Source organism: Melospiza georgiana, chromosome 6 (genome assembly GCF_028018845.1).
Source record: "Melospiza georgiana isolate bMelGeo1 chromosome 6, bMelGeo1.pri, whole genome shotgun sequence".
Taxonomy (NCBI): domain Eukaryota; kingdom Metazoa; phylum Chordata; class Aves; order Passeriformes; family Passerellidae; genus Melospiza; species Melospiza georgiana.
In genome coordinates this window covers 57,251,783-57,267,549 of record NC_080435.1, presented here as the reverse complement: position 1 = coordinate 57,267,549, position 15,767 = coordinate 57,251,783, and the positions used below count along the sequence as shown (strand labels likewise).

The following is a 15,767-nucleotide window of genomic DNA, read 5'->3' as shown; positions in this document are numbered from 1 at the left end:
AGCTGCCACCTTTATTTGTACTTGCACTTGGCTTCCAGTGGCCCACCCACCATCACAGGGACAAGGACCAAATTTCAGTATGTCCTCATGGCAGGCCAAGATTTGGGAAGGAGGTGAACTACAGAGCCAGGCACTGAGTAGGAGGAAAAAATGTATATTGAATAGCTGTGTTCAAGGCCAATTCTTTGTTTTTGGGCGTGGAATCTGTTTTGTAAATGGGCACTTTTTGATCCTGTGGTTCAAAAGTGAAAAATAACCTGTATCCACAAAGGAATCTAATTGAGATTTATTGCCAGCTTCACTTCTGTGGTTGCAGATATCCCCATGGCTGTCCCTGCAACCTGTGTAGGATTTTGTTTTCTCTGCAGTGCAGTGCATGGCTGTGTGATACCAACATGAAACCAAACCAGCCTGGAAGCCAATCAATGCAGAGAATTCCTTCTGATAGCTTATTTCACCTTTTTAAACCAATAAACGTCCTGGGACAGATGGGCAAATTAGGTGAGCTCCCCATTTAGTCCTTGAAGTGATTCTCTTAGTTCATGGTGACAAGCTCAGATTTGCCATATGGCTGCACTTGCAGGACTTAACACTTTCATTATCTGCCTGTGCTCAGCCTGTGTGGTGACAAAAGCTTTGCCTCGTGTGTTGCACCAAGCCACCGTCTGGCTGCAACTTGGAAGAGTCTCAAAATGTTAATTTTCATGGGATAAAGTAACCATCAAGGCATTAGCATGCCAGGAGAAGAGAACAAATGAATGCTGTCCTGCTCAGAAGATACTCTTACCACAGGGGGTTTGTGCTGGCTCTTTGTTGAGCGATGGGGAATAGAAACATACTAACAGGGAGAAGGGAGCGTTGTGCTGACTGTAAGGTGGACACAGGAAATCTCTTGTTTTTGTTACTGAAGCAGTAGGAGGAGGAGTGCACAGGCTGCCTGAGGGTGGTAGACAACCAAAATCTCATGGAGTGGGATTTACATCCTCAATATGCTCTGGGACAGCACACCAGGGCTAAGCACCAACAGGCCCTGTTGGACTAGCAAGGAACTGTGTGCATGGCATGTTCCCTTTCCTGGGCCATCCAGCACTGATTCTGACTCCTCACTTTGCTTCCCAGCCCGGTGAAAAGGAAATGTTTCCTTGTGCATTGCTGTTTGCTTGGTGCCTGCAGTCAGGCTGGAGGAGCACCCCGTGTCCCTGGAGGGTGTCTGCACTGCCTGGGGCTGTGCAAAGCTTTGGGTGCTGCTTGAGCCTTCATTAAAGCCACCAGCTTCATGAGGGGCTGCCTCCAGGAGTTTTGGGTCTGCAGACCAGTTTCTGCAGTAGCTGATGCTGCATTTCTGTAGCTCTGGGCATCTTGCAGCTCTTGTCACTTGTTGCCATGCTGTGAAAAGAAGATGCCGTTTCTCAGCTGCTCTGGCTACAGGCACACTGATGTGTTTTCTTACTTGTTGGGTCTAGTCCGTGTTTTCAGCCCTGTGGCGGAAAGCAAAGTTTTTGTGTATGTAGCAGGAATGGGTTCAAATGACTGTGACCTTTAAAGCAAGCATGAAAATTCAGGGAAGCAAGCAAGGTCAAATGTGCCTTCTCGTTCTTTTAAATGCAGCTATCCTTAAGCTGCCAGCATCATTGAGTTGTCCAGAAATCTTAAACTGCCACACTCAAGTCAGCCCTTACCTTCCTTAATAGAACTCGGAAGATTGAAGGTGTTTTCAGCTCATTTCCTGCATACCCTGGGGCACTGAAATTCCCAAACAGACTGAAACTTCTCAGGTTGCAAAAAAAAAAAAAAAAAAAAAAAAAGGGAAGCAGTTGAAACTCTCCAGTGACATCACCTTGTGCTGTGCTGGGGGTCCAGGGAGGCTTTATGGGGAGTGCAGGGAGCTGCCAATTCCCTCTCCTCCCTTGCACCCTCACTGTGTCTGGGTTGCCCCAAAAGTCACTCCAGCACCAGCAGGCCCCAGATTATGGGTTTGGGGTGCAAGTGAGTTCACAGCACACCCTTCAGCTGGTCTCTATTTATTTTCCACCACATTGGTTACCCTTTGGCAGGACAGACAACCAGGCACCATGTGTTGGTGTGCTGTCCTACCCTGTGGCAGCCCACAATCAGTGTGGGTGCACTCTGGGCTCAAAGGTCTTTTTAAATTGCTGCAGATCAATATTGCATGGCAAGGGAAGCAAAATATGCTGCAGGGAGGCCTCCCCAGGTAAACAAGGCAGCAATGTCCAGCAGAATTGTGTTGGCTTGTGGCAGTAGCACTGTAAAATCTCATTCTTAGTTTTGGTTTTTTTTGGTATACAAAAATATGTGGATGGTTGAAATCTCACTCACAGAGTGCTTGCTTTCTTTCCATGTTCTCTTTGTCCTTTGAGGATTACACTTCTCTTCAGTGTAAAAGCTGTGACAGAATTCATTATTGTCTCAGGCATGATGGTTGGGCTTATTTTGGTTATGCAATGTGTGCAGGGAGCAGGGGGAGCTGGCAGTGCAAGGGGAGTCCTTGTCTTCTGCACACCATCTTCACTCCCAGTGTCTGCCTGCAAAGCTGGGGGTTATTTCCCCATTTACTCAGGTCAACCATTTCAGAGTGGTTTTGAACCACTCTGGACAATAAACTGTGAAGGTGACTGGGCATGGTTTACCTATGCAAATGTCCTGAGCCCTCTCACAGTGTGCTGTGTCCTCGCAGGAACTGTGTGTTCTGCCATGTGAGCCATCAGCAAGTCAGTACAGGTCTGTGGAAAATTACCTGAATACTGAAAAACCTTTGATTTCAAAATCATTCTTTGCATTTTTTGTGGGATTATCACAACTTCTTTATTTTTTTTCTGATCTTGGCTGGGTGGGGAGCGACTTGTAACCCAAGGTTCTCCGACTTCCACCTTTTTTTTTCCCACCCCGTGATCTCTGGCAGTCATAACACACAGAAATCATGACAGTGTGTTTTTCCACAAACGAATGATATCATAAATGAAGATTAGGGGTTATTTTGCCTTCTGGCATAACAGGCTCTTTGCAGTGGAGGCCTTCTGCCTGGTCTGGAAGGTTAAAGAGAGGACAGGTTAGTGTGTGGGAGATTTAATTCGTACTTAAATACCTGGGCTATAATGGTAAAGGCGAGAAAGCAGAACGCAGGGGAAGTAAGGATACATCTTTGTGCGTGGTGCCTGTGCGTGGATGTACGTGTGCTCGTTTTTTTGGGCTCGCTTCAGACTGACTCTGCTGCAAATCATCCGGGTCTGAGGCTCCAATAATCCCCGTTTCTCCCAAGAAATGAGCACCGCATCCACCTTTCCCGGTGCCGGAGGCTCCAACCCGCAACCTTTCTGTGGCCAGCCGCGGGCAGGCGCCCGGCGTGCGCTTCCTCCCGTGCTAACAATTCTCCCGTGTCAGAATAAAGCCCGAGTGGTTTTGTTCTGAGGAGGGATGCGGCCGTTCGCCAGGTAAAATCCCAACGCAAAACGTAAGGGTTAAAATAGGAGAGAGGGAGAGAGAGAGAAAGAGAGAGCGAGCTCCGGTGTCTCCCCAGCTCGGGGTCGGGGAGGAGGAGGACGGGCGAGCCTCCCCCCCACAGCCGGGATGCTAAAGCGGCGAATAAATAGGGCATCTGTGGAGGAGGGGTTTCCTCTGCCATGCCTGCCTGCTCGCACAGACGGTTTCCCCCTTGCAGCTTGGGATTTGCAGGCTGAGGAATGGTGTTCCCGTGCGAACCGTAAGTGCCGTGAGGGTGCCGGGTGCCGGTGGGGTCTGGCGGAGCCGCGGGGGGAGCCGTGCGATGGACGTGCCCCGCTGCTGCGGCTCCCTGAGCCAGCGGGTCAGTGAGTGCAAGTGCGGCACGGCAGCAGCAGCAATTGTGCTCACGGGCCCCTGCCTTGCGATCAGCTGTGGCTGGGGCTGGCATCCGAGGCGCCGGAGAGCCTTGACAAGAACCTTTCCCCCCCCCCAAAGCCTCCTGCGCTTCTCCGTGCCCGCACACAGCCCGGAGCACGGGGCTGCTGGCGCGGCCCCGGTACCGAACAGGAATGGCCTCGCCTTCCATGGAAAGGCCTCAGATTTGCGATCACCTCTCCAGAGCGCGGCTTTTGTCCCCCGCACGGTTGTTCCCCCTGCGAGTCACCGAACAAAGGTTCCTGGGCTGTGCATCTCATTGCTTGGCCGCTGGTAAACAATCCTGTCAGCTGGCAGGGCCATTTCAGCCCCTCCTCCTCCTCCTCCAAAAGACATGCACGGAGTCGCTGTTTCTGGTGACATTTGCCTTTGTGAAGGAGAGTTTGGGACAGATGTTAGCATGTTTTTCGTTCTTTCAAACGCTAAAATTTGAATGCTGCTATTTACCTTATTTGAGCTTCCCCCCTACCTTTTCCTGCAGGACTTTGACAGCTAAAGCAATACAAAATGCATGTCCTAATGCAATTCTTTTTGTTTGTGTGCATACATTTCAATCAACCTGGAAGCTCCTCCTACTGCTAGGTAATTCCTGAGTAGTTACTACAAATACACTGTGCAATGAATTCTGCCTGAGACACTTTAATGCTTTTCCCTTGTAACCCAATATTGGCAACTTCATTGTGGGTATTAAGACCCAAATCCAATCTCGAGTCGAGTCAGTTAGTCCTTCTGTTCACTTTTGCAGACAGCTTGTAGTTATAATCTCCTACTTTTGTTCTTTTTTCTGCCACTTCTATTGTGGTGTAAAGATTAAAATATTTTAAAACTGGCTTTGTTTGGCTTATTCCAGGCAACTTAAGCATGTGTCTGAGTGCTAATCAGGGTGGATTTTTTTAGCTTGGCCCATTCCAAAAGACAAGGCAAATCTGAATTTGTCAGGGTTTTTTTAGATCAGTGGTGATAATTCTATTGTATTTTTTTGTATTGTTACCTTTTTTTTTTTTTTCTTTCTGGAGACATGTGGAATTGTGGCAGGTGAGTTCTCAGTGGGAAGTGAACAATGGATAAGTAGGAGTTTTTCCTGTAAACAGGAAGTTTTTCCTGTTGGACCAGTCTCAATTAGCTTGAGATTCACACTTCGTAGAGAAAGAATTCAATCAACAATGGTGGCACCTTCCACCCTCAGCAAGAAGCTGGTTTTCTTTGCTGCACTTGAACTTTTAGTGCTGTTAATTCACTGTGTTGGGTGATTGGTACCTGGATCTGGCAGGAAGCTTTTGCCCCCAGGCTTGGAGGCTTGCACTGTGCACTCCCACCCAGCTTCCAGAAGGGCTGTGTTTCCCCAGAAATGGTCAGCATACATCTCAAAAGAGTTCATGAAGTTTCTTTCATGCAAAGATCAGGTGATTTGTAAGAGTATTTTCAGGGTGCAGATATGCATCTGAGAATGGTGGTTGCAAATGAAGACTTTTGTTGATTTATGTAATTAATTAATCTGTTTCACTCTTTTCTTTGAGCTGTAGCCAGGCAAATGGCAGTTGCCTGTGACTTTTGTGCAAGCTGAGGATGCTCATGTTTTTCATTCCTTTACCTCTTGTTTCAGTTTAGACCCCTGCCCTTTTCCTTGGGCTCTGTGTCTGCTGACAGGAGCAGGTCAGCCAATGTGAATGCCTGGACAAGGCTGCCTTCCCATTTATGCACTGCACTGGTGTGAACTTCTCTGAGGTTTTTGTCTTCTTTGGCTGCTTAGCTCAAGTTTGAGATGAATGGCTTTAAGCATTAAAGGTGTTTAAATGACTGGCAAATGCCAAATTCTATCGAGAATAAATAACAGATTAAATTACTTAATTACAATGGTGTTTCTAGTGGCAATTGCTAGAAAGTAAATACAAGCCCTCAGTTCCACAATGATGCTGTCTTTGAGACTGTTGCTTCTGGTAACACTAGGAGATAAAGATCCTCATGGTGACATTCATAACTTGAAAATCAGAGTGATTTCTAAGCCAAAATAATACTGGAGTGGTGGTGCCAAAAGCCACACTTAGATTCTAAAACTGTTCCTTTTTAAATATATCAAATGTACTTTCAGTCATAAATACATTTATTTATAGTCTAATATCCTTTGGTTTTGCTTTGGACTTCCTTGGCTGTGTTCATCTATCCACGATAGACAGACTGAAGAGAGATGTTCAGCACCCTGTGAATTTTTCTGTAATTCAGCTTAGGGATGGGAAGCAGGTGGATAGAGGCAGAGAAGGGAGCCCAGGGAGGCAGAGATGATCTGAGCAGCACAGTAAGCTGTGGTCTCAGCAGGTCAGCTGTGCCATCAGATGGTCCCTACATGTGCCTGTCTCCAGAGCAGCTGTAGGAAGCACCACAGGACATGCAGGAGGTGAATTGCCACAGAATACAGTCAGGGACAGGGCAGAGATGCTTTCCTCCTGACTGGCCTGAAGTCATGCAGAGTTAATAATGCTACAGTGTAGATGTTTAGCTCAGACACTTCCATCCTGTGCTCAGCACAGAGCCTGTATTGTCCGTCTCTCCAGGGAAAAGGGTTCCTGAATCACCTGCCTCTGGAGGGCCACATGCCTTGGGAGTCACTGGCCCTGCTGAGTGTTGTAACCAGCCAAAATAACTGATGGGAACAGGGCAGAGGAAGAAGTTCTCCTGGGTAAAATAACTGCCAGCCCATGACAGCACAAGAAAATGGAGCAACGACATGTTCATTGAGTATTACTTAATATAAGTAAGTAGTACTTATATTAAGCAAAATCAAAAGCATCAAGATTCATACAGCAGCTGTTTGCTTGGGAGGCAGATGCTGTCTGCATACAGGGCTGAACTTGGGACCAGAGTTCTGAAAAAATGCTTGTTAAGAAAAGCAAGAGCAGCTATATTCTTTTGTCATCCCCTGGTTTCCTCTCAGTCAGCTGCAGCAGTGGAAGATAGAGTCTGTGTAAAGGGGCAGAGGCAGGTGCTTTGCATCAGAGTCAGCAGCTTTGTGGGTGCAAGGCAGGAACAAGGTGGACCATGGACTTGGGCCAGATCCTTCAGGCTGGCTTGCAGGCTTACATCAGTCAGACAATACTAATTTTACTTTTGGAGAGTGCAAAGTTGCTAAATACTTGCCAGGAGCTTCAGTGTAGGACTGTGTTCTTCTTGCCCTCCTTGTAAAACAACTGAAAGTACTGCCTCGTGCTTCTGGGACAAGAGGTGTAGGGGAAACTTTCCATGCTGCTAATCCATATGAGACCCTGAATTTTCTGGCCTTACTGTGTAAACAGTAGGACTGAAAACCAGCAGGATCATTCCCACATCTCCTCCATAAGTGCTTTACTTTAAATCAAGTGTCTGGCTGATGTGTGTATCCTCTTTGGTTACCTTAAGGTTGCTAATAAGATCAGGGTGGCATATTCATTATGGATTAGGTGTCCTGCATATCTTCTGTTGTTGTATCATCAGGCAGTTGCAAAAGCCATTCATTACAGACAGTTTGGATCACTCTCCTCTAAAACTTGCCAGGATAGTTTGGCAGCAGGCAGGACAGTGGGCCAGGAAACTGTCCAGGTGCCCTATGTGGGCACTTCTGCCTTGGAGCAATCTGTCCCTGCCTGCATTACATGAGATCACATCCCTCAGCCTTTCTCAGTCCTGTGTTGCCAAGTACACCAGGGCTTAACTCAGACCCCTCAGCAGTCTCCTGCATTTGGGGACATGCAGTGAACCCCTTGTACAAGCTGTCCTTGCAGTGCCACTGCTGGTTTTGTTTATATGGTGACATTTCCCAGCCTCTGTGGCCAATGAATCAGAAATGTTTCAGCCTTTTCACAATACAGACCTAACTTTTTGTGCAGCACTTAACTTAAACAATTGAGACTCATCTTGATAGTTGTTGGACTTTGCAGTAGCTAAAGGTTTGATTTGTAAGTTTGCATTTTAGAAATCACATGCAAGGTTCAAAAATTGATCCTAAGGCACAAGGACATAACTAGAGATCAGGAGACCAGCACAGGGAAGCAATGCTGGCTAAGAAATGGGCTCTCCCTAGGACATGGGTGGAATGATTTCATCTGACTTCAGAGTCTGCAGTGTTGATATTTATAGTACTGCAGGGTAGCCCATTGCAGTTCATAGGGAGAAATATGTGCTTTTTGGTACAGTTCATCTCATCTTGTGATCTGGATGTTTAAGACAGGTCTGATACAAGTAATGATTTTTTTTTCTTCATTATCTACCAAGGTCTGGATGACAAGCTCTGAAATAAGTCTGAAGAGATAAGTGTCACCCTGGTGTTGCCCTTCTAGTAATTTTTGTTGGGAATTGCAGTAAATGAGAATTTCAAGAAAAGTTTGAGAGCATTGAGGTAGTTGGCCAGATATTCCTCCAACACATGGAGACAAATTTGCCAAAATATAAAATACCCAAATGCTATGTGGGTAATTTGAGGGGCTGATATGGGGGTTTGACACGGGAATATGCTGCTAAGGCTAGAAGTAAAAAAAAGTTTGCCTGCAGTTTTAGAGCTGTGCTACAAACAACTGTAATAAAAGTAAGTTGTCTCAATGGTTCATTTGCTTGTCCACTGCACAAGTCTCCCTGGCCATTTGATATTCTCCACCATCAGGATTGGTTTTTTAAATTATTCACCTGTCAGGAGAGTCTGGCATATCTCTGCATGTTTGTGTGGTGTTTAGATGAGCTTTAACATTGTGATGCTACAAGGTCTATAGTAGCTGTTGTTCAGGCCTTCTCTCCTGTCAGCATCCAGAGGGTGCTGAGGTCCTGGCAGAGGTTGCCTGGCCAGCTATGCACGGCCCATCCCTGGAAGTATTCAGGGCTGAGTTGGATGGGGCTTGGAGCAACCTGGAATAGTGGAAGGTGGCCCTGCCCATGGCAGCTTAGAGCAAGGGCATCTTTCAGGCCCTTCCAACCCAAACTGTTCTGTGATTCTGTCAGGATGTTGGACTGGTGGTTTGTGCAGATTTTGCCTCTCGTGGCAGAGTGGTATTTTGTTGATTAGTGTGAGCCTGTTGGTTGCTGATTATGACACTGAGCAAAATTCACGGCAGGAAAATCAAACCATAGATACCCGTTTTAGTTTAAGTGGCAAATTATGGTACAAATTTCCACTTAGATTAATGTCCAGTGCTCTCTAGCAGATGAAAATTCACCTTGCTTATGTAGTTTCATTAAAGCCTTCACCCAAGTCCTGCTTTCAGCTGTAGAGCAGGGTCCTGCTGAGCCAGTTTAGGTAGGTTTTGACTAAAACACGGCTCTGATTTACAGGCAGCAGCTTGATGAGACATGGCTTCATAAAGCCATGCCTGTCATCAGCTCCTGCCAACATCTTTTCCACTGATTGACCATCTTTGTAACAAAATGTTCTTCCTGATTTACTTAGGGTGAAGAAACTGAAGGAAACATTTGCTTTTATACAACAATTGGACAAAAACATGAGTAACCTTCGCACCTGGTTGGCCCGGATTGAGTCTGAGCTTTCCAAGCCTGTTGTTTATGACATCTGTGATGACCAAGAAATCCAGAAGAGACTGGCAGAACAGCAGGTGGGAAATAGCAGCAGCCAGAGTAAATGAGCTAAGATGCTGCTGATTGGTCCTGGTATAAAATCACCTGTTTCTTTTCTTTAGTGAGCCCTTCTGACTGTTTGCTTTGCATGGAGTGTTCCTGCCAAGATGCGTTACACGGAAAATTTTTATTTGCTTGCAGTTATTTCAGTATTGTCTTGAATTACCCCCACATCTCCCTGCCCCCCTTCACCCAAGGAAAACATGCAAAATACAAACAAAAGCCAATTTCTCAGTTCAGTACAGCAGACTTCCTGAGGACTGGGCAGGGCACAGACAGTGGGCAGAGTACATGAGGATGACTTCGACTGACAAGGCGTGAATGCTGCTCTCTGCAAAGAGATGGGATTTGCTGTGTTTCCCGCACTGGCTCCAGCTCTTGTCCCTTCCTTGCAGACAGCAGAGCAAGCTTGGCAGAGCAGGATGCTTGGGCTTTGGAAGGTGGATTTGTGCAGACACACCTTTGGCTGAGGTTTGATCAGAGGCAGGCTCTGAAGATCCCTCAGGGCTGGGGGAGCTGGCGCGTGAATCCTGCTGAGACAAGTGTGAACCAACCCTGCACTGCTGGCTGTTTGTGGGCGTTTATCCAAGGCAGTGGCTTACTGGGGGATCTTAGCAGAGGAGTTGCATAGTCCTGCAGTAAATTTTGTCTAGCCAGCAGCCAGGCAAGGAAAAGGAACTTCTCCAAAGCACAGACTTGTAGGTGGAGTCATCCTTTGCTCAGGGCTGTGCTGTAAGTCTGGCCAGGTTCTAAGTGCTTGGCTGTCATCTAGCCTTTGTGTTAAACAGCAAAACTTGCCCAAAAACTAAAGATCAAGAATAAGTCAGTCAAGTTTGGAAGCTTGAACTTTTTATGGCATCTGCCTTTAGGAACACTTGGTATCCTTCCCATCCTTTCCATCTTTTCTCTCTGGTTTCTGCTTTTGTGTCTAAGGGTCCCTGAGTGACCCAGACCTGGGGACTCTGTTCTCTGCTGGTTGGTGTGGCTGTGCTTGTACTCATGTCCCAAATGTGACAGGAAGGGCCAGCTCCTCTGTGACAGGGTTGTAGGTGGCTCTCACTGTGACTGCACTGCAGGAGCTGGTCAAACACCAGGAGCTTTGGCCCTGCACCTCTCATGGTTTCATCTGCATTGTGAATGGTCATGTAAACAGCAAAGAAATATTTTCTTCCCATTCAAACCTTTTGCATTCTCAAAGGCCATGATAAATTGTCAGGCAGAGCAGAGCATGAAGCACAAAGGAATTGTGTCCAAACTAATTTATTTTTATTATGAGCATTCAAGATTTAGCTCGCTATTAGAGCCATCATTTGCTGCTCAGAGCTACTAACTGCTTAATTTTTTTGGATGCTGTTTTTAAATACAGACCTCTAGGCACCTCTAGACTCTGTCTACAGTAGCTTTTTAGCAGGCTGAGTATGAGAAGACTGTGCTGACTAAAAAGACCACAGTAAAAAGAAAAGCTGTTTTTGTTCTGCATTAGTGAAACATTTGTCTCAATGAGACAAGTAAAAAGATCTTTCCTGGCTTTCGCTGAACAATTATTTCAGCAAGAGCAGAGCAATGGTGAGAAATATGCCCTACAGGCTTCTTTTATTTGACATCCATGACTGGAAAAGCTTTACCTGTGCAGTCTTGAATAATGAAATTTAAAAGCCTTGTGTATGCTCAGAGGTGTTTTATGGCATGTTTGTTCAATTGAAGGATGACGATTACAACATGAATAAAATTAATTTTAAGATTGCAAAGATGTTTCACTAATGCAAAAATCTAGCAGTGTATAGTCTGTTAAAGCTCTCTGGGCAATGCTATGCAGAGCTGAGGGAATGGTACCTCTTGGAGCTCCATGTATGTTCCTCTCCCTTAGTTTGTTATGTTTGTCTCATTTAATGCAGTCAGGTCACTTGGAAAACAGCAAGGATTCTGTCTAGGCTCTTCCATGAACCCAGGCATGGCTTGAAGTAATGAGATAGTGTCAGCAACATTACCATTAGAATTAATTAAATTAAATTACATGTTAGAATTAATTTAATCTGTGATCAGAATTCTCATTTTTGCTAATACACCTGTAAATCCAGTGAAATTTAATTAATTCAGAAGACATTCTTCAGGTACCAACAGTGAGACAGAGCCTGCTCCCAGCTGTGGAGCCTGTGTTGAAAAGACACTGATGCATCTTGCTCAGTAAATAGCTGTGAATCCCTAGTAACCTGTAAAAAATTCTGTTGGATGTCCTTCTGGCATTCTCATCCATGTAAAGAATTTCACTTCTACATTTTTTAAAGCTGTTCATTACTAGAAATCCCAGAAGCCATATTTTGACCATTTCATGGCTCAGCCCTTGATTCAGGTACCCATGTAACCACTGAGAACTGCCACTGAGTGATTCTCAACTCCTTGCAGCTTGTTGACTTCTGGGAAAAATCTTCCTTTGCTCATTTTGTATTTACTACAAGCTGTGTCTATTTTGGATGGTTTTATTTGTTTATTTTGTTTGGGATTTTTTTTTTGAAGTCTAGAGCAAAACCAGTTCTGCTTCATCTGTTGACTGAAATCAGTAAATACCATTTAATGGGAACTCCAGTTTACTTTTGTCAAGAAAATACTCATTTGTGTTTGTTGCTCTAGTGTTATTCAAGCAAAAGTCTCTTCATGTATCCTTCATTAGAAAAGCCAGAAATGGGTTGAAAAATGGCATTGTAGTGGCTATTGTCATTTTATTAAAATTTAAAGTTGGTTGCATAGTACAGATTTACCTTTTCAATAAAAAATATTTAGATAAGGCTTTTTTTTCTGTCTTTCAATTACACTGACTTCAGGAGTAGTGATGGGTACAGGATGAAAGGCCAGACTATTGTGGAGGGAAGTGCAGGCTTTGGAAGAGAATCCTGTAGTGTAGATTAGTCAAAAGGTCTTTTCCAGACCCTTTAAAACACTCTGTCAGAAGAGAAGCCCTACAAGAGGGATTAAGAAAAGCAGTGTACCACCAGGTCCTTGTGTACTGTGTTTGTGTTTCATGCTGCAGCCTGTGATCAGTCAATAAAAAATGCAAGTACTGCTCTAGGAGTTCTCTGATGAGAGAATTTTCAGTGTAGTAACCTGATATAAGACAGTCATCTTGTGCTGTCAAAATTAATAAGAATTTATTTATGGTATAGATAAGGTTTGGATTTTGAATGCACATTAAAATTGTCCAGACTGTTAATGAGAAGATTGAGTTAAGACCGAGACACCAAAGGTGGACAACCCTTTTTTTACATGTTGTTGACTCTCTCCTGACCTGTGTCATCTGCACAACTCATCCTGCAAGTCTTTTTTAAAGCTAAATCAGCTTTTCCTGACACGAGAGTTGCTCTTTCCCCATCCTCTGCAGCATTTTGAAAGGGCATGGGTGGCATGTAGCCACACGTTTCCTTCCACTGACACTGTAGGACGTTTCCTTCCACTGACACTGTACGTTTCCTTCCACTGACACTGTATGTTCCCTTCCACTGACACTGTACGTTTCCTCCCGTTGACACTGTATGTTTCCTTCCCGTGACACTGTATGTTTCCTCCCACTGACACTGTATGTTTCCTTCCACTGACACTGTATGACGTTTCCTTCCCCTGACACTGTATGTTTGTTTCCTTCCACTGACACTCTATGTTCCCTTCCACTGACACTGTATGACGTTTCCTTCCCCTGACACTGTATGTTTGTTTCCTTCCACTGACACTCTATGTTCCCTTCCACTGACACTGTATGTTTCCTCCCACTGACACTGTATGTTTCCTCCCACTGACACTGTATGTTTCCTCCCACTGACACTGTATGTTTCCTTCCACTGACACTGTATGTTTCCTTCCACTGACACTGTATGTTTCCTCCCACTGACACTGTATGTTTCCTCCCACTGACACTGTATGTTTCCTTCCACTGACACTGTATGTTTCCTTCCACTGACACTGTATGTTTCCTCCCACTGACACTGTATGTTTCCTTCCACTGACACTGTATGTTTCCTCCTGTTGACACTGTATGTTTCCTCCCACTGACACTGTATGTTTCCTCCCACTGACACTGTATGTTCCCTTCCAGTGACACACTGTATGTTTCCTCCCACTGACATTGTTCTTTTGCATGGCAGGACCTGCAGAGAGACATAGAGCAGCACACGGCGGGCGTGGAGTCCGTGTTTAACATCTGTGAAGTCCTGCTGCACGACTCAGATGCGTGTGCTAATGAGACAGAGTGTGACTCCATCCAGCAAACCACCAGGAGCTTGGACAGACGGTGGAGAAACATCTGTGCCATGTCCATGGAAAGGAGAATGAAGTATGTCTCCTGTTCTTATCCTACAGAAACCTGTGGCAGCATTTTGAGGAAACGCTATAGCTTTTGCCACAAGCTGAATTTTAAGGAGGAAAAAAGAATCCAGAGTTGATAGTTTGCTTGTGATAAAACCTTTCTGTTTTTGCTCTCTCAGAATTGAGGAAACCTGGCGTCTGTGGCAGAGGTTTTTGGATGACTATTCTCGCTTTGAAGATTGGCTGAAAGCATCAGAAAATATAGCAGCTAGGCCTAACTCTTCAGAGGTCTTGTACACACATGCAAAAGAGGAGCTGAAGAAATTTGAGGTGAATTTTTAAACTGCCTTTTTTATGCTCAGCATCAGGATGCTGAATACTTGCTGTCTGTGCAAAATGCCTCAGTCTCTGGAAAACACTGGTTTGGCATTCACAGTATAGGGAACATAAATAATTTGGTGAGTGTGCAGCTGCTAAATGTCTGTTTGTTTCCAGAATTTGTTTCAATGTGGAGAACACAATACTTTGAATAGACACTTAAAAGTTTAAAGCCTTGCTTTTTATAGGCAAGAGACTTTTGTCGTGCGATATTTATTCTTTTCTTTCTTCTAGTTTGAGCAGATGGTTTAAAATATGGGTCTATAAAATCTGGATTTAGTTTTGTAGTTGGAAGGTCTGTTTTTGAGGGGGAGGGCACCATCTCTCTTGATGGACAATACCCACATCCTGGCTGTCACCAGGCAGTGAGCTGCTGGCTTTGCCTTGCAGGCGTTCCAGCGGCAGATCCACGAGCGGCTGACGCAGCTGGAGCTGATCAATAAGCAGTACCGGCGCCTGGCGCGCGAGAACCGCACCGACTCGGCCAGCAAGCTCAAACAGATGGTGCACGAGGGCAACCAGCGCTGGGATAACCTCCAGAAACGAGTGGCCTCCATTCTCAGGAGGCTCAAGGTAGTGCCACAGTGGGGTGAGGGAGTCAGGAGCACTCAGGGGATGCTGGTTTTCAGCTTCTTTTTTCTGCTTCTGTCAGGGTTGAGACTGAAGCGCTAGAGACAGTATTTCGTGTTCAGGCTTAGGTGTTTATTATTTCTCATTTATATAAGTGGTGGGTTTTACAGATTCTACTAACAAGCTACAAAATTGCTAACTATCTTTCCTTATGAGGTCTTTTAACACTAAACTATCTAATTAAGAGATGACACCTAAATTATTTTTACTTTTAACTCAATAACTGATCACTCAAAGTCTGCAATGCAGACTTTTCTGTCCTATTACCAATATGACCCAAACTCATGAAAAAGAAGGACCAGACTCTGCTCTAAAACTTCTATCTTGCTCTATATATATATGTTACTATATTCTAAAACTTTAAGCTCTAAGTTTTCTATTTAATGATATTACACACTTCTAATCAAACTACACACTGGTAATCCCAGTGCTAATAATCAATTTTGGAAGCCTTCTCCACGGCCTCAGGTCAAATGTAGTGTTCTCTTGTGGGTCTGTGCCTTTCAACATAGAAAGTTTAAAATTCTCAGCATCCAGGGTTCTGCAGGAGTTACTCATGAGCAAAGCCTACATCAGAGCAGCTCTCTGTCCTATTGGCATAGCAGGGGAGCTCTGGAAGGGTCACTGAGTACGTGGCATAAACCTCACCTTGGTAGATTGGTTTATGGTAGCTGAAGAAAAGCTTAAATGAAGAAGGAGTGCAAATTTTGAGAGGTCAGTTGCAATACTCACTGCCCCTATCACACTTTGCTCTTACCCACTTGTAATGGGTGGATGTGTTCATGCACTTGCACCTTTCCATAGATAAGAGACAGACAGACAGAAGGGCTCCAAGTGCAGAATGAAGTTTCCAACTCAGCTCTACTTCGTGCCAAGTTGTGATTCACCAACAAGGCATTAAAGATGGAGATGTGATAGAAAGCAGCTCCTGCTGTGCTGCCTGCCTGATGAGGAATGTTGTTGGAGTGTATTACAAAGAAGCATCT

At 45.0% G+C, this 15,767-nt stretch overlaps 1 protein-coding gene across 1 annotated transcript in view; it reads left to right on the top strand.

The window, feature by feature from the left end:
• Nucleotides 1-15,767, top strand: part of SYNE2 (spectrin repeat containing nuclear envelope protein 2) — a 159,234-nt gene that overhangs the window by 129,696 nt on the left and 13,771 nt on the right. The window contains exons 101-104 of the mRNA XM_058025942.1: nucleotides 9,299-9,461; nucleotides 13,614-13,801; nucleotides 13,953-14,103; nucleotides 14,542-14,724. Coding sequence (XP_057881925.1) covers nucleotides 9,299-9,461; nucleotides 13,614-13,801; nucleotides 13,953-14,103; nucleotides 14,542-14,724 — 685 coding nt within the window. The remainder of the gene's footprint in view (nucleotides 1-9,298; nucleotides 9,462-13,613; nucleotides 13,802-13,952; nucleotides 14,104-14,541; nucleotides 14,725-15,767) is intronic.